The following is an 18,921-nucleotide window of genomic DNA, read 5'->3' on the forward strand; positions in this document are numbered from 1 at the left end:
AAAGGGCTCCTGTGCGTAGTCACTGTCTTGTGCTTATGGATGCCCCTTTGGGACACAGACTCGAGGCCACTGGACTTCCCCTGGGAGACCTTTAGAGTGATACTTTTACTCCGTTGTGGGCCACAGTGTCCCCTGACTAGTGATTGCTCCCAGAGGGGAAAGGTCATGGTATTTCAGCAAAAGAGTGAGTTATGCAAGTCCACATTGGGAGTTAGGAGTACTTGCTCAATGCATGTCTAAAATAGAATCTCCCTGTCAGGGCCTCTGAGATGGCTTAGTAGGTGGAGGTGCCTGCTGCCATGATTGGTGGTCTCAGTTCATTCCCAGGGACCCACATAGTGGAGGGATGGAGGGACAGAGCTGTCTCTCCTACAGTTTGCCCTCAGGCTTCTACATGGGTGTCACATCACACACAACACACACACACACACCACACACACACACACACCACACACTAGCACACCACACACACAGCACACACCACACACACAGCACACACCACACACACAGCACACACACACACACACACACACCACAGGAAAGAAAGAAAAGAAGAAGGAAGAGGAAAAAGAGTGAAAAAGAAAGAATTTCCATGTCAGAATGGCGCTGTCCTTTCAAGATCTTAAGTCAGAGCGATTGCAGAGGCAGGGCCTGAAGCATCAGGGGCCAAGTGTGAGGCTCTCCTGCGTGCACTCCACTACCCAGGGCTAAACACACCCCCTTTTCAGCAGAAGATCTTGCTATTACCCAGAGACCACCTTCCCACCCATTTTGCTTCCTGGCCATCTTCAGGCATGCAAAGTAGATGTTGTAGCAATAAATAAATGAATTAAAAAGGAAAAAGACTTCTGACGTTGTCTCACCGACAGAGAGGTTGGTTGGTAAAAGCCGTTTAGGTTCCTTTGTCAGTCCAGGCAGCTCATTTTGCTCATGTCTTCCTTTCCTGGAGACCTTTCTTACGGGATGAGGGAACACAGTGAAAGCAGCTTGGTGTGTGTGTGTGGGGGGGGGGGGGGACCTGGGACCTGGCTTCTCTGCACTCCTCTTCAGAAACCCCAGAGGACGAGTTCCCAGGAGTGAGCTGGGAGTCCTCCCTCTTGTCCTGCCACCACTAAGGTCCCTTCCGGAGTCACCGTGGAGCAGGACTATGAACAACCACGTTAAGGCCTGATATGTACTTCTCCGTGCTGTCTGGCCTGGCCGGTGTCTTCTGTTGACTTGTTGGAGACAAGCCTGCGGGTAGGTGCTCCTTCCTGTTAAGTAGTAACAAAATCAACAGAATTCTTCAATTGGATTCCGAGAGAGAAGAAACAGTAAAGAAAAAAAAAAGTGTGTGTGTATGTGCATATGTGTACGCATGTTTGTGCATATGAATGTGCACGTTTGTGCACATGTGCGCATGTGTACGTGCATATGTACATTCCTCTGGCTGTCTCATTGCTTCAAGCTGGATGGAAGATGGAGCGAACCTTCAGGGATAAAGCGCGTGTGCTCCCTGCCCTCCACCCCAAGGCGCAGCGCCTGCCCTCAGCTGTCGGCTGAGAGCTCCAGCTGGAGCTGCGTGAGTCCCGTGGCTGGCCATCGCCTTGGCGCATCCCCCCCCCCCCTTCCTGTGCAACCCGTACTCTTCCGCAGCGCCCCAGCCCTCCATCCAGAGCCGGCAGTCAGTCCCTGGCGGCGCGCGGGGCCTAGCAGGTGCGCCTGGCCGGCCCCGCCCCGGCCGGGCCTAGGCCCCGCCCCCCCACGCGAGACCCCACCCCGTCGCCGTCGTCACGGTGACGTAGGGCCCGCGCACGCGCACTGCGGCCGCACCCCCGGCCGCTCGCTCGGTATTATGATTAGCGCTGGGTGCGGGGTTCCGGCGGTCGGGAGGGAGTTGTCGACGCCGCGGCCGCTGCGGACCGATGCCCGCCCGCCGGCTGAGGTAGGGCGAGTGCGGCGCGCCGGGCCGGGCCGGGCGGGAGCGTGGGCCGGGCCCGCGCTGCTCCTCAGCGGTCGCCTCAGAGGGGCTGGGCGGGCGCCGCCGCGGGCGGAAAGTAAGTTGCGCGCTCGGCCCTGCCCGACCCGACCCGACTCGGCCCGGCCCGGCCCGGGGCGCCCTGCGCGGAGGACGCGGCCCGCGCGCGGCGCCACCCCGGCCCCGAGCTCGCCGGGGCCTGCGGGCCTCGCGCAGTCTCCGGCCCTGCCCTGCCCTTGCGGCGGCCGCGGGATTGCGGCAGCACGGGGAGTCGCCGCGGCGCCGCGCCCGCAGCGGGCCCCGGGGCGGCACGGGCTCCGCGGGCCTCAGTTTCCCCGTGGGCCTCGGGTCCGGCCGCCGCCTCACGGTAGCACGGAGACGCGGGGCGTGTGTGCAGAGGGCGCCGGGCTGCGGAGGGGGCGGCGGTGCGGCTCCCCGGGGACTGCTAGGGTATATATGTGTATGTGTATATATGTATTTTCTTTCCCCGGCTTGGGGAGACGCCGCTCTTCTCCATGGACGTCGCCTGTTGATTTCTTTCCGAAGCATTTAAAATAAATGCAGACGCCTTTGCTGCCTTTTGCTTGGGTTCGGTCGGGAAGCTGGAAAGTGGCAACCCTTTATGCTTAGGCTTCCACGAGCCGTGTTAGTGCCTTCAGCTAGAACCCAGGAGCTCCGCTGTGAGTTCGGGTCAGGTGTGCATTTAACTCCGGGGTTCCAGGGCTGTGGAATTCAAACGATATGGGGACCTCACCGTCCGGGTTCTTACTTTCCCTTCCATTTAAGTGAGCATATTCTCCAAGCCTCAGGGGCCTTGGTGAAGCCACCTCAGTGCTTGAAGTGTCTTGTCAGGGTTAAGGTGAAGTAAGCAATGGACCTTCTGCAGAGTTTCCTCCAGATTCCTGTTCGACACTAAAAAGGCTCAGTTTGGATTATTTGTAGGGATTGGGGACGCTCTGTCCCAAATCGGTCCTTAAACTTATCACCGTATGTATCAGTGTAGTCAGAAGCCCAGGTTGTCAAGGATTATGTAATCAGCTTGTTAATTTCTAATCTTGTTACAGTGCTTTCCAGATTTATAAAGCCATTCCCTTCAGAAAAAAAAAAAAAAAAAATCTGTCTTCTACATCTGCTTGAATATGTCTCTTGGAATCGGGTTCTTGAAGAGGAATGTTCTGTGCGTGTGGTGATTAGAACGTACAATTATAATTAGACAAGTTTCTTTGTAAGAACACCAGATACATAGCAACTTTTCTATCTGACCATGAGTGTAAAATTGCCCCATTTTACAGACGTAGGAATGAAAGAAATTGCGTGACATTCCCAAGGTCACGTCTTGAAACTGGGTGAAAAGTCAGGAGCACAGCACGGCCTTCATAGTCCCATCTCCAAGGCTTTGGCGTCAGAAACTTTCCGTGCCATGCGTGAAGTTTCCATCCGGTTGCACAGCCGGTTATTATTTTACTTTGTGCACAAAATTTTCTCTTATCCTGTTAGTAAAATTTTATACAGTTCTGAGTAAATCTTAATGACTGATTGCAGTGTGACACAGTAGCTTAGACCAACTTCCCATTGCTACCACCTCACAGTTGTGGTGACCCCCAACCATTAAATTACTTTGTTGCTATGTCATAACTGTAGTTTTCTATTGTTATGAATGTAAATTCTGTGTTTTCCAGTGGTCTTAGGTGACCCAGTGAAAGGGTTGTTCAACCCCAAAGGGTCATGACCCACAGGTTGAGAGCCAAAGGTTTAGAGTATCCAAGAACTCGAAAGTTGTACTGATTTTTATTTTTGTACTGTTAATAGACCAGGCATACAGATTAGATCTTTATTTGGTGGTCATGTGACTTGACCACACAATTACAAAAGGAAGCCTTTTAAATGTCTTTTAATTAAAACCGAAGGACATTTATGTTGTTTTTACTGGGCACATCCACACCAGTGAGGGTGCTTCCCTGAAAGTGAAACTAGATAGATAACGGTTATTTTGGGGAGATGTTGAGTGGTTGTGGTTCTAAGCACTGCTATTAAGTAAGACACAATTTCTTCCCTTTCTGAACATCGGCCCATTATACTCTCTAGGCTGAAAAGGGACAAAGGAGCCTAAATTTTCTGACTTAAGCACATAGGTGAGAAATACTGAAGGCCTTAATTTAACAGCATCTCAGCTATGAGATAGACTTTTAGCTGAAATGTTACTGTAAGAAAATAATTCTGCACCTTGTCATATTGGTACTTTGGAGTCAGAGATAGGTTGGGCCAAAGTTCGAGTTATGCGTAATGTATATGCCATCTCAAGAACAAAAGAGTGCGTGAAAACACACCATGTAATTCCAGCACTTGGAGGCTGAGTTAGGAGGATCACGAGTTTGAGGCTGGCTTGGGTTTCTTAGCAAGTGCAACCATAGTGAGACCTTTTCTCAGAGTACAACAAAACCCTGCTGTTGAGAATGCAGGTATTTCCAATTTGTGCAGGCAAAATATTAGGTCTGCTTGGGTAGAAGGGCTGAGGAGATCTGGGAGGATAAACCTAGCCTTTCATCATGTCTTCCCGGGTCTCTATCTGTTTGGATGCAGTAAGTGCTTAGGAGCTATTGTGGAACACCAAGGTGAACCACCCTGGAGAGAGCTGCACAGAGCATGAGGCAGTGAACAGTACGGGGTGCTTCTCACAGGCTGTGGCTGAACCAGTCTCAAAGGCTAGAGTGGCAGGGATGATGGGGTCAGCTGTGAGAGAACTCAGACTGAGTGTGTGGAAGGGAGTCGAGGTAGTCACGACCCAACTGCACACTCTATAAAGCGTTTGTAAAGGAAGGAGGGTATGGCGTCAGCTTCGGGAGGGGTGTGTTTGCTTTTTGTTGTGGTTTTGGAAGAACCTCACTGTCAGATCCTCCAGGTCTGGTGGCCTTGGGAAGCGCAGCACTGCGAGTGTGGTCCTGCATGGGATGCACCGAATCTGAGCTGTAATGTTCACAGCCATTCCCTCATCTGCTTTTCTGCATGCCTGCTTTAGGTTGTGGCCCTGCATCCTTTGGGAAAGCACTCTTTGCCGTTGGTAGGAGAGAACCCTGCCTCCCTGAACACTCATCTGTCCGTTGCACTTCAAGGGCCTCCTGAGATTGGCCTTGGCCCCACCAGAATTTGTCCTGTGCTCAGCTAGGCTCTTCTGTGTAAATCAGGGTTCTGTCTCTTTTTTTAGGCTGAGACCCCCAGTCTACTGCCGATAGCAACTCAATCCAAGGCAACTCAGTGACAGGGCGTGATTTGTGTCCATGGACATAATGCTTTAAGTGTCCTTAGATGCAAAGTAAGAGGGTCCATCCATACCCTTGTGTTCCCCTTTGAGTTGCAGATTTGCCTGGACCATCTGTTGTTGGGTGTGAAGTCAGCATTCTAGAAATATTGACTACATATGGTGACTGGTCAAATCACAGCCTCAGTGGGCCGGATTTTCCCTGTTGTTGACATGTGGTTACTTTCTCAGGCAACTTCTTGAAGGCTGACTGCTCTGGTCTTTATATCCCCACGTGGGAGTCATGCCTGATACACAGTATGTGCACACAAGAAGTGTCTTGTTCAGTTAAAATGACCTTTATAAGCCTATTAATGGAAAACACGCCTGTTTAAATATAGCTAGACTGGATTTTAGTTGCTTTTCAGCCATACAGTTTCTGAGCTAGAAGGAAACCCTCACTCTGCCAGCATCTACTGCCGCCTCTCACTCTCCTCATGGTGCGTGTCCCTCTGCCTTGCCCCTTGGCACCGTGTTCTTGGATTCTGCCTCTGTAGCGTCTCTTCTATATCATCCTCATCATCCCTGTCCAGATTCCGGCAGCTCTCAGTTTTAAGCAATTAGTAATTATTTACCTGGGGACATTTCTAGCAGTCTTCTCTGCTGTCTGTCTCCCAGCTCTATTTCCCTTCCAGTTGAATTGAATTTTACACCTGGACTGATTTCTGAAGCCACCATCTGATTGCTGTTCCTTTACCCAAGATTCCTTTGGCAGCTCATGTCTATTTTCATTTGTTCATATAATAAAATGTGTCAGTGTGTTTGGATAGATACTATACCTAACAGTTACTATGGGTACAGATACTATACCTGGGTTACAGAACTGAATAGAGTGACATAATTCATACCTAGTCAGTGAGGTTGCAGATGAGTGACTGCATGGTCATACAAATTTGTGACACACAGTTGAGATGATAATGATGTAGGATGTTGTGTTGTGTGTATGGGGAGCTGATGTGTGACAGGAGGTGGGGACAGCACCAGCAATGATCAGGGTGGTGGCCTTTAAGCTGGTGGTAAAGCATGAATTAGGACCAGTCAGAGCTGAGACAAAGCTAATTTGGTACCAGGCCCTTTGGATCTGTGTTACACCTGTGACACTGTACCACCACAGTGTCTCTCAGTATTCCTCAGGTATCTCCCCTGAAAACCTCTTTCCCACATCATGATTTCAATTTGTAGCTCAAGTACAGACAAAAGATTTCTCTGGGATGCCTTTATGAAACCTCCAAGTCATAATCAAGGGAAAGAACACCTCTTTATTTTTATTTTTACTGTTATACATTTTTTATGTCTGTCCCTGCACAAGGTTGTAAACAGCCTGAGGCAGAGATCTTCCCGGTTAGTGTCATGGAGAGTTGTTTAGGGGGCAGTTTGTGGTGGTTGCTAGGGAATATAACAGGTTAGGGAACTAGCTTCACAGTCCTTATTCGCTCTTGAATCTCTTGGGAGGAAGGCAGAGAAGCTGGAGGGGATCTGTGAGTAGCTGTGGTCCCTCTCACAGCCTGTTACTGTGTTATTCTGTGGAACTGTCCAGGGTGGTGAGGGATCTTGCATGCCTCTCAGACCGTAGGTCTTAGGTATCATTCCCACTGCTTTGCCATTTGACTCTGTGTTGGAGAGAGCATAGCTTAGGCTTTTAAATCGTTTTCAGGGCGGTTTGTCCATGAAAGCTCACTTTAGATCTAGGAGGATGTGCTAATGTGCTCGTAGGTAGAGTGTGATGCTGTGTTGCAGAAGAGGATTGTGAGTCTCTTCAGTGATGATGTGCGGCACGGATAAGAGCAGAGAGGTTGAGTTTAAAGTTAGTGCTGTTTCATGTGATCTTCTGTAGGTTATATAGTTTTCTGTTGGCGTGAAGGATTATGATAGTACTAGAGAAACTTGAATGACAGGGTTTAGTCTGGTTTCAGGGACTGACTTACTCCCCTGCTTGATGAATAGTTACCAATCCCCTGAGAAGGAAACTGCTTTTTTGAAGCAAATGGAGAAAAATGTGGTTTGCAAAGTATGTTAAAATTGTACTTTGGAAAGGTACAAAGGATAAGGATTTTAAGAAGTAAATAGAACTTGCTTCGATTTTTCTTGACTTGCTTGCCTGGATTGGTTTGGGAAGACTCTTGGCTGTCCTCAGATGTGGACAAGAAATCATAGGATGTTGTTTTCAAGATGTTCTATTTTAAGGTGACCAGTAATGACCTCAGTCTATCTTCTACAGTTATTTGCCCTTAACTTCCTTTCTTAACTTAAACACAGATTCTCAACATCTCAGAAATTATTTGTTAATGATGCTTATCAGGTGAGCCCTTGCTGGCACTGGGAGTTCAAGACGGAGCTTTCTTAGTCTACTGCTAGGACCAGCACTTCCATGGCATGTCAGAATGGGAGGGGACGAGAAAGCCCCAGAGGTCCACTTTGGTACTCTGGGAATTAGTGGGACCTGCGTAAGAGGGAAGCACTGCATTATTATAGGAAAAATGTTTAGTTCTGGGTGGGGTCAGTGGGCCTGGAGTCCACTGGGCAGCTCTCACAAGCACAGGTGGGAGGCAGAGGGGCCCTCACCCACCTTCATGGCAGTGAATGGCCAATGTGAGGATTTTAATAGTACAACAAATGTAAAGCGACCCTTATGCACATAGACTCCCAGTAATTCTGGCTCCTCTTTCTGATTGCTTAAATTACATTCATTTGTGCGTGTGTACTCAGGCTTGTGCATGGTAGGCTGGAGTGCAGCTTGCAGAAAGAAGGTGGTTCTGTCCTTCCAGTATTGAACTCAGATAGTCAGGCTTGGTGGCAAGTGCCTTTACTGCTTGCTGAGCCATCTTAGTTGGCCCTTGGCTGATCACTTTAAGACACTTCCAAACAAACTGGAATTCTCAGGAGCAATTTGTTGCAGTAAGGAACACTTTAAAATTTGAAACAAGACAATAAAGAAGTCACTGGTTTTGCCATAAAATTCACTTCTGTCTACACAAAATGAGGTAACAGAGTAGAGTACTGTCTGTGGGTGGCAGTGGGTGGTCTAATACATTAACAAAAGTGAATGTTTATGAACTTTTGAAACTAGTTTGAAGTTTTTGATGATCTTATTCTTGGTTGCTTCGCTGTGGATCCTAAAAGTTTCTTCTTTTCTTGAAACCTCAGATCAGCTCTTTGACAGTTGTCTTTCCTGAGCATCTCCAGCGCGTTAGTTAGTTAACCACACTCTGACTAACTTACTGAGTAAATGGTTAGCCTTCTCCTTAGCTTACAGAATGCATTGCACTTCTCCCAAACTGTGTTTCCCTGCCCTGAGCCAGCCAGCAAATGCCATTCTCCTGCTGCTCTGTCTGCCTCTGCAGGAGCCTAGGTCTGTGGCTGACCCTGCCCATCTGTGGTTCCCCTTCTCACCCTGTGACATATCTGAAAGCTGCTTGTGGGCTTTTCCTGTAGGATCCTATGTTCTCTACTGGGTTGTAAGGTTCTAATGACTGAGGTGGTGTGATGTATTCCACTAAGACACAAACTGTCACTTAATAAAAGTGACTCAGTATTCTTCCCCAGCCCAAAAGAGCTGAGTACCTGCTCAACACATAGAGCACAGAAACTGGCCTTCAACACTGTATTTCAGGGAACCTGGCCTGTTCACAGATCTCTCAATGCAAAGCTACACTGAGTGAATAATTATATACAGAAAATAAAATTTCAGAAATCTCTTTCTTGGGTTATAAAATTCTAAAAGAACAGAAAATCTTAAAGGAAAATATATTCTTTTAAAGTAATATATTACTGATTTAACATTTTAGATTCTTACAGTATATATGGTCAAAGTACATAGTTATTAAAATTGTGATGGTGTGCTATGAGACTTTGTGAATGAATTGTGTGTGTGTGTACATGAGTGTCTGCGTGCATGCATGCATGTGGAGGCTAGAGGTCAGCCTTGGGTGCGTGTCAGACTAGGCTTGGCAGGTCAGCAGCCTCCAGTAACTCGCTTGTGTTTACCTCCCTGGTGCTGGGATTACATGTGTGCAGTCACACCTGAACTGTTTTTACTCTGGGATTACACCCGTGTGTAAGCACACCTGGCTCTTTATATGGGTTTGGGCATCTGAGGCAAGTACTTACTGACAGAGCTGTCTACATCCCTCTGGACTGCTTTTACTTAGCATTTTGCAGCATAATGTTAATACTGGGTAGACTAATTCATTTCACCATTTCTGTATTTCGGACTTCTGTGTTACATCTGAGTCTTAATGTATTTAAACATTAATGAACATTATTAAATGTAAAATATTTGTCCTCATTTTCATTTTAGACACACTTAGAACTAGTTGTCCCTTATCTGAAAAGCTTGGGATCAGAACTGTGTTTTGGAGTTTGCTTCCTTTTTGTTTGTGGTTTGAGGATTTTTAGAATGTCTGTAGAGATAGCATATTTGAGGGGTGGGATCCAGCTCTAAACTTAAAACTCATTTATGTTTCATGCACATATCCTGAAGATAATTTTGCAAAATTTGTAAGTTTGTTTGTAAAAGTTAGTTTCATGGTGTGACATTGTCTCCTGTGCCATTTAGATGATTTGGGAGCACTTCAGGTTGTGAGGCTAGGAATGTCCAACCTGTGGTAAGGCTATTAAATCAAGGACATTAATTTTGTTAAGGTTTTTGATATACACACTGTAAAGTTGCTATTCAGAAAGTTATCATTCAGCCTTACCCCTGTAGAGAAACTCTAGTGATTTTTTTAAGTCAGAATCAACCAATACTTTTAGTCTGTGGATGAATTTTCTTTTCTGATCCAGTGTTCTTTTTATGACCATTTTTAAATGGCCATCTTCATCTCAAATCAGAAAAAGAAGGGACAGAGATTTAAAATGAATTTGACAGTGTTTATACAGGCTTTAAAAGAGAGGAGGCTTAAAATATTAAGTTTAAAATTTTCCAACTTACATTCTGTGTTCCCAGGAAAAAGTGAGTAATGGTGGATTGGCTTTTTTATTTCGTAGTAATTTCCTCACATGAGCTTTTGTTTAAGTCATTATTTGTTATGTAAGCACTATGCCAGATCTGTCAGCACTCCAGTTTAAGCTCACTTACCCTCAGGTGGAGGCCTAGCCGAGAGGCACGCTCTGCTGGGGTGGTTGCACTTACCTGTGTTGCCACTCTGCAGGTCTGTGACATGGTGTCAGGGCCACCTGCATGGCACCCCTCTGCTCTGCCTCACTTGCTCGGCATTGTTGGATTGGAACTGGCCTGGCCTCATGTATGTTCCAGTAACAACTTGATCTGCGTAGACAAAAGCACTTTGGTGATTGATCTGCATTGGCCACACAGCAGCTGACTTGAGAGACTAAAGCAGGCCTCTGAGCTGGCATTGCTGTCTTGTCAAGGTCTAAGAGTCCCATACAGCTGCCTACTCAAAAGGAAATTTAGAACATGTTTAGCAGTCATACTGTTGAGGTATCAGGAGTGGAGCTCCCTTTGTTTCTAGGAGACATCATCTCTCCCAGAGTGGATTTTCTGCTTTTTTTTTTTTTTTTTTTTTTTAACAGGCTTTCTGCCCTCTCTTCCATGATGTTCCCTGTGCAGAACTTGTGTTGTAGATGTATCTCTGCAGTTTGGTCAATTGTGGTTTTCTATCATGGTCTCCGAAATCTCATGGGGCCCTACCCCTAGGCAAAAAACTTCAGTCGACTAAGGAATACTGAGAGAATTCCTCTTTTCAGGGATGAGGCCCCCCCTCATTGTTCTCCATTACCAAGTGGTCAGCCCAGAAATCATAATACAAGCAAATTCAGTGTGTGTTGTGTATGGACATGCAATGCATATGTCAGTAACAAAGAAAAAGCCATGCATTTTAGAGGGTGTATAAGGGAAGTCGTGGGAAGGTTTGGGGGAGGAAAGGAAAGGGGGAAATGTTGTAATTGTATCTTAATTAAAACAAACAAGAATACTCAGAACATATTTAGTAGGCGTTAACTTAACTTTGCAAAGCCCTTCGGTTTGGAGGTCTAACTCTTAATTTCAGTGACACACAGATTCCATCTAGTGAGTGCAGACAGAAGCTGCTGTAACTCCACAGTAATTTTCAGCACCCTCCAGCACAGCACTCTAGTTCTCCATGACCTGCTGTGAGTTTTGGAAGTCTTTGCTTTGTAGATTGTATTGTCACCCCTGGGAGGAGGATGTGCGCGCGCGCGCGCGCACGCACACACACACACACACACACTCTTAGAAAGCTGGAGTCTCGATTACTTTGATTAAAGAGAACAGCAGAGAATAGACTAGGGCTGTGCTTACTCTGCTTCACCTGAGGTACCTTCAGGGTTCCTATTGGCCACTGTATCACTTTTGTTGATAAGGTTTTAGCAAAAAGGAACATCACCTTGGTAATATCCACTGAGTGTTATCTGCACCATAACTTCAGTTGACTCTTTATGGATGTTTCAGTCTGGTTGTTCCCATGAGTAAGGATGATAATTTTCATTTTTTGATGTCTGTGGAAAAAAAGTACCAGCTTGTTTCTGTGAGGGAGAAGGTTAAGTTCAGTGATACTTCAGCTTTGCAAACTGAGCTTTCGGTTGTCTGTCATGTGAAGAGCTGCTGGCCTAGTTTGTTGGGTTTCTAGCAGTTAGTACTTTTGAGAGATTTTGTGGACTAGAATATTGATTGTTTCATTTGAGGAGATGTTATATCGTAAACAAAATGTTGAGAGACTTGGGGTGACCTGATGTTTGCACAAAGCCGGTTTTGTTTGATTTCTCAGTAAGCTGTGGGTCTGTTCAGTTGTGTACAGTGGTGTTTTTGATACCTCTCCTAGGAGAGACGAGCTGGAGGAGGCGTGCCTGTTTCAGAGACCCCACAAAGTGTGCTTCAGCAACAGTAACTGTGGCTTCCAAACTGACAGCAGGGTTAGCAGAGGCTGCTTCTACAACTTTCAGCAGCTTGCAAAGTGTGTGTAGGGCCACCCACACTTCCTTCCTCCTCTCTAGCCACACCTACATGCTCAGTCATTTCTACGTGCTTGAGCTGGAAGAGCATCAGTATATTCTTGTAACACCTAGCAGCACTTGTTTCTCAGACAGGAGTTTTCATATTCCAAACACTCTTGACTTAGTTAGCTTGCTTCATTTTAGGTCTAGCCTAGCTGTGCACATGTGTGAGCATGTGCCTTGCAACAAGGATGCTTTAAAGGGGCTGGTTTCCGTGATGTTTGTTCTTCAGAAAGCTATCGCTCAATTGTGGAGTTGTTAAAGATGCTGATTTTGAAGAGCTTAGCATGAGAAAAAGCTTATTCTACAAAGACAAAAACAATTAGCCATTGCGTTTAAGGCATTGGCTTTGTAAGAGTGTGTCAGGTTTGGTATCCTCCCCCAACACAGATTGCAGGTGAGTTTTTCCTTGTGCAGTTTTGCATTTTCCAAATTTGATGAAGTAACTATTAGTTTATTCAAAAATTTGTTTTTGGGAGAGAAATATTTAATAGTTAAAAACCCTTCTCTATGCCTGACAATCATTCTGTGTTGCTTTGTGTATTTCTGTCAGTTTTTCTAAAAAATTGTATCTGGCTGTGTACTAAAGGACAGCTGTAAAGCTGTGCTGTCTAGTTTATTACTAAAGAAGATTTGCAGATGATTTTTTTTTCTTACTATAGTCCCCACACTTTTTACCAACCTATATATTATTATTGATGTTTAATAAGGATCAGGAGAAACAAATAGGCTGAATAGATGTTTACTCAGGGAGAAATAACTTACAACATAGACAGATGAACACCAGCAGGTTTCTGGTCCCAAGGATGCCTCCGGATGTACTTCTGTCCCCATGCTGCAAGCAAGAGAGCTCTCTGAGCCCCCTCCTCAGCCTTAGTTCCCCCAGGTCACATTCGGCCCTGTCTCCACCCCCAATGGGCGTAGTCTATGCCGCAGGTGTGGACAAGGTGAATATCTCACTATATATTAAATTTGAATTTTTTCATAATTGAAATCACACTCCTAGAACAAAGGTGAGTGTGAAACCAGTGACAGTATTGCTAGCATTCATTGCTACTCTTGAAGTGAAAGCTTTCCTTCCTGTGCTTTACAGATTTGCCTGAGGAGTCTAGTACTTCAAGATGACGTGATGATGTAGCCCTATAACCTTGTCATGTGGGAGGCTGAGGCTGAGGCAGGAGGATCTTGAGTGGAGGCCAGCCTGGACTACAAAATGATACTGAATCAAATAATGGGGCAGGGGAAGCAAATACTTAGAGAGGACTCGGATGAGTGGTTGAGCTTTGTTGTACCTACTTTGCAAGTGCACAGTCAGGATCCGGCAGATGCAGATTTGGGACCTTCTACCCAGGAGCCTTTAGAAATGACCAGTGTTCTTGATGTCCATTGCCACTATTTCCTTAGAGCTGTGATTCAAGCTGGAGCTGGGGCTAGGAGTCAGGCCTGGGACTGGGGCTGGGACTTAGTGACAGAGAACTTGCCTAGCGTGAGCTTCAGCCTCTGGGAGTAGGAGGGAAAGGGTAATGAATAGCAGGGAGAAAGAGACTAATAGACTGGGTGACTGTGGACAGATTTGCGGGTTTTGGGTTTGTCCTGTCCTAGAATACATAGTTTTATTTTTAGCAAAATTGAAACAAATAGAATACACCAAAATTATCTTCTACATTTTCCTTTAGGAGAAGGAAATAACTAACAAATAGTGGTAACAGTAATTTGGCATGCAGTTTGCAAAGTATGTTCTGGAGCCATTACAGACTCACGTAACCCTCTCACAGCTACTTCTCAGCACTGCCATGGTGCCTGGCACATGTTCACTGTATGCATGTGTGAAGGCCAGAGGTCATCATTAGTGTCTTCCTTGGTTATTATCCACCTGATCCCCCCCAAATTTAAACATTTACTTACTTATTTACTTACTTATTCTGTGTGTGTGTGTGTTCACGTGCGCACGCACGCGCGCGCGTGTGTGTGTGTGTGTGTTCACGCGCTTTCCACAGCTGTCTCTTGTGAAGGTCAGAGGACAATTTCTGGAAGTCTGTTCTTTATTTTTATCATGTGGGTTCTAAAGATAGAACTCAGGTTGTCAAGCAAGGACCTTTCTTTACCCCTGAGCCATCTCACTGGCTCTGCACCTTACGATGTTCTGAGACACAGTCTCTCTCCGGGCCTGAAGCTCATTGGTCTGGCTAGGCTGCCTGGCCAGTGAGCATGAGCTCAGGGATCCACTGGTTGTGCCCACCCCCTCCCCAGCCTTTGCATGCTGGGTTACAGATATGAGCCACCATGGTCAGCTCTTCTATGGGTGCTGGGGAATGTGCAAACACTGTATACACTCAGCCATTTCCTCTGTCCCAGGTGTAAAATGTCCTCCGATTGATTTATCTAGTCTGGTCTATTTGCCACTTTCCAGAAATACATCTAAACAAAAATAATAGAGGAAAAGAATAAAGGTGTTTGAAGGTGAAAGGTGACATTGCAAGACTATGAAGCACACACATAGACGGTAGGAACCACTGAACCTAGAGTTAATTGAGGTTAGACAGAGTCTATGGCCTAATAAATAAGAGTTAAAGTTGCGGTGGGACCTGCTGTCCATGTGCAGAGACACTTCAGTTTAGATTTCCCAATATATACTGGCCATTGAGATCATAGTCCAGATGAGCCAGGGTAATGCAGAGGACAGAGGAAATTGGCTCTTTTTCCTGACACTTTCTTATATATTAGTGTTTTTTGTTTTTTTAAAGATTTTATGGGCTGGAGAGATGGCTCAGCAGTTAAGAGCACTGGCTACTCTTCCAGAGGACTGGAGTTCAATTCCCAACAACCACATGGTGGCTCACAAGGATCTATAATGAGATCTGGTGCCCTCTTCTGGCCTGCAGGCATCATGCAGGCAGAACACTCTTATAAGTAGACTATATACATAAATAATGTTTTATTTTGTGTGGGTGTGCCTGTCTCTTGCTCAGTTCCCCCTCCCCTTGTGTGTGTCCACAGGGAGATGTGAAAACTGGGATAGTACAGAACTTGTTGTGTGACCGGTGTGTAGTACTCATTCAGAATGGTAGTGCTGAATGAACACAGTGGCTTCTAAAATATGAAACATGGTAGTGAACGTTACTGTTGGCCTATTAAGTTTATTGTATGTGGATTTCTGAGGTGGCTCTAACTAAGTGATTTGGGTAATATTGGAGTCAATGTTTCTATGATAATGATTCCATGCATCGTTTCCATAGATGCATTAAAACTTACAGTTTCAGCATCCCAAGTATAACGTTACTCACTGGTCAGATTTGTCAAGAGAGGGCCTTGAAGGTTGAAAATGTAGCTCAGTGGCAGAGTACCTCTCCAGTGCTAGACTTTGGGACTGATCCAGTGTAGGCCTTGAAATCTGAGTTAGGCTGAATTTTAGCTTTAATACCTAACCTGTCATTTGTATGTAGAGTTTCCTTGGCTTTCAAATGAGACAATCTGACCTTAGATTCCAATGACATAATACAGTCTAACCTCCATGAATGTCTGTGGTAGGGTTTCAGTAAGTGTGGGCTTTTCTTCTGATCTTTGAAATAACAGTGAAGCGTAAAGGAATGGGGTGCTAGTGTTTGAGTGCACTACTGCCCTAGTATGCCTAAGTTTTAGTTTGAGGGTGTGTGTGTGTGTGTGTGTGTGTGTGTGTGTGTGTGTCTCCATCATTAAATAGCACAGGTAGCATATCTGCCTGCCTGCTTTTATAGCACACAGCTAGGAATATGAGAAAAGGCTTTACCAAAGTAGTGTGTGCACATTAATAGGCTGCGGTTTGCCCGGGAGGTCAGCACAGTCTTCTCTGGGTTCTGTACTCATTTCTTAGAGTTGTTGTTCAGCTTGTGGGATTTAAAGTGAGATATTTTAACTGGTTAAAATTGTTTGTTTGTTTGGTTTTCCAGACGGGGTTTCTCTGTATTGCTTTGGAGCCTGTCCTGGAACTAACTCAGTAGACCAGGCTGGCCTCGAACTCAGAGATCCTCCTGCCTCTGCCTCCCAAGTGCTGGGATTAAAGGTGTGCTCCACCAATGCCCAACAAATGATATAATTGTATATATTTGTTTTTCCTGAGTCAAGGTCATTTATAAGAACATATTTGTTAGAGGTTTTTAGGCTGAAGGTTTTAAGTGTGATATGAAATATGGCTTCTAGAACCAAACACTTTTTGAGACTTAAATGATCTGGAGAAGTGCATGCCTGTGTACTCTGGGAAAGTGAGCAGCCATGGTGGTTTATGTGCGAAAAGTCATGGCGATGGGCGCGAGTGAGTGGTCTCCAGCCAGAACTGTTTATTAAGTATCTGCTGTGTCTACAGACTATCTAATCCCTGTTGCCATGAAGCAGATACTTGCTTGGTAGACATTTTGGGAAATAAATTGCATTTCAAATGTAGTAAGGCAGTTTTGGTTGTCCTCTTGGTATCAGTATTGGTGTAGACTTGGGAAGATGGAGAAAATGGTCTTTAGGAACCTCTAGATACTTACAGATTACACGGTATCACTTGGAGATGCATGGACAGAAGGTAAGAGAAGGCTGTGCCTGAGGGCCCTCCATGTACCTCCTGCAAGTACAGCTAGTGTTTGGATGACAGGAGACAGCTGCTGGGTTTCTCACTATGTGAAGGTGCCTCTCCCCTTCCTTGTCAACTCTCATCATGTTTTTAAAGGCTGTTGGAATTTTACTTTTGTATAATATATTTATTGTTTAAACATAGTTTATCAGACGTGTCAGTTTATTTCTGATGCTCCCCCATCCCAAAAAAATACTTGCAACGAGCTACTGCTTTTTGTTTGTGGAATATGGCACTTAACTTCTCAACCTTTATTTTGAATTGTAAACTCTAAATATATAAATAAGTTTTTAGTGATGACCCTGACTTAAGGCTCTCAAAATAAAACAAATAAAAATTAGGAAGAAAGAAAATCTATGTGTTGATTGTCTCTCTTGTTTTACAGGTATCCATTGCTATGCTGATAATGAAGGCTTTATTTCCAGCAGATACGCTCATATGAGAAGACCCACTTCAAGAACTTTACGTATTTTTCCCCTTGTTGCACCAGCATGGCAGGGTTCAAGCGAGGATATGATGGGAAAATTGCTGGATTGTATGATCTGGATAAAACCTTGGGGCGAGGCCATTTTGCAGTGGTTAAACTTGCCAGGCATGTCTTCACGGGCGAAAAGGTGGCAGTGAAAGTCATTGACAAGACGAAGCTAGACACTCTAGCCACCGGCCACCTCTTCCAGGAGGTGAGGTGCATGAAGCTGGTGCAGCACCCAAACATCGTTCGTCTCTATGAAGTCATAGACACCCAGACCAAACTATATCTCATTCTAGAACTTGGAGATGGAGGAGATATGTTTGATTACATAATGAAACACGAGGAGGGTCTTAATGAAGACTTGGCCAAGAAGTATTTTGCTCAAATAGTTCATGCTATATCTTACTGCCATAAACTACATGTGGTTCACAGAGACTTAAAACCAGAGAATGTAGTCTTTTTTGAAAAACAAGGCCTTGTGAAGTTAACAGACTTTGGCTTCAGCAACAAATTTCAGCCAGGGAAGAAGCTCACTACAAGCTGTGGATCTCTTGCGTACTCTGCTCCAGAAATCCTGCTTGGTGATGAATATGACGCCCCTGCAGTAGGTAGGTAACCTACCCAGGGCTACCCATTGGCGTTCTGCCAGCTGGTGTTAGGTGGTTGATTCATGTGTTTATAACTGAAAATAATTCCAAAGAGAATTTTGATATGTGTTTTACTTCATAAGCTTGGCTTCATGCATACTGTGTGTTTCTACACCAGCAGGCAGGTTGTTTCAAACTCAAACTTACATGGCAAATGTCTGAGAGTGTTTTTAAAGCAGAGGTAATTAGAGTGTTGTGGAAGGGAACCCCTCAGGGCACTCACTGCAGCTTTTTCCTTAAAGTCTGAATTAATTTCCTTCCTGTCTTCTCAGATTGTTTTCTGGCAGTGACCCTGGCTGTCCTTTCCTGCAAATGTCCTTTAACAATCATGTCACACTCTGTGTGTGTGTGTGTGTGTGTGTGTAAAAACATGAATACTACAGTATTGAGACTTAGAAACTGGCTTCAGGCTAGCTGTGACCTTGAATAAGTAACTGACTTCTCTGCTTGCTTCCTCGTTTGTCAAATGGATAGCTTTCTTCTACCGTTTGTTTGCTTTCTCATTGTTCAGATGGGAACTTTGCCCCAATGCCGCATAAACAAAAGGCAGGCAGGGGAGAGCTGTGCCCAAGCCTGTGTGTGAGGGCTGTGGATAGGAGCCGGCCTTCCCATTCCCAGCCGCCCTTGCCTCCTCCCCCAGCATCCCTTGTGCCCTTGTGCAGAGTTAGCTGTCTGTGGTGGAAGCACTCGCTGCTTTTCAGGTTAGATCAGCTTTGTCTCCTTGGGACTGCATTAGTTGTGAAGGCCATACAAGTAGTTGTTCTGACTTGAACGGATCTGTTGAACTGTAGGTGCCGGCAGCTTTAAATTTTATTTACTCTCCAAGAAGTCTGTTCTGACACTGCATGCACATGACACCAGACTTCATGGACTCGAGTGTGCAGTGTGAACTGCACACAGGAGATAATCAACGACAACAACATGCTCTCATGTCAGATTGTCGACGTCATAATAAAACACTATGGTGAGACACTGAATTTCCTG

At 45.4% G+C, this 18,921-nt stretch overlaps 1 protein-coding gene across 1 annotated transcript in view; it reads left to right on the plus strand.

Annotated features, from left to right (window-relative positions):
- Positions 1-1,781: 1,781 nt before the first annotated feature.
- The window catches only part of Snrk (SNF related kinase), a 52,193-nt gene continuing 35,053 nt past the window's right edge, over positions 1,782-18,921 (plus strand). The window contains exons 1-2 of the mRNA XM_051202806.1: positions 1,782-1,924; positions 17,204-17,898. Coding sequence (XP_051058763.1) covers positions 17,310-17,898 — 589 coding nt within the window. The 5' untranslated portion in view covers positions 1,782-1,924; positions 17,204-17,309. The remainder of the gene's footprint in view (positions 1,925-17,203; positions 17,899-18,921) is intronic.

The sequence above is a fragment of the Phodopus roborovskii genome, unplaced genomic scaffold, assembly GCF_943737965.1.
Source record: "Phodopus roborovskii unplaced genomic scaffold, PHOROB, whole genome shotgun sequence".
NCBI lineage: Eukaryota > Metazoa > Chordata > Mammalia > Rodentia > Cricetidae > Phodopus > Phodopus roborovskii.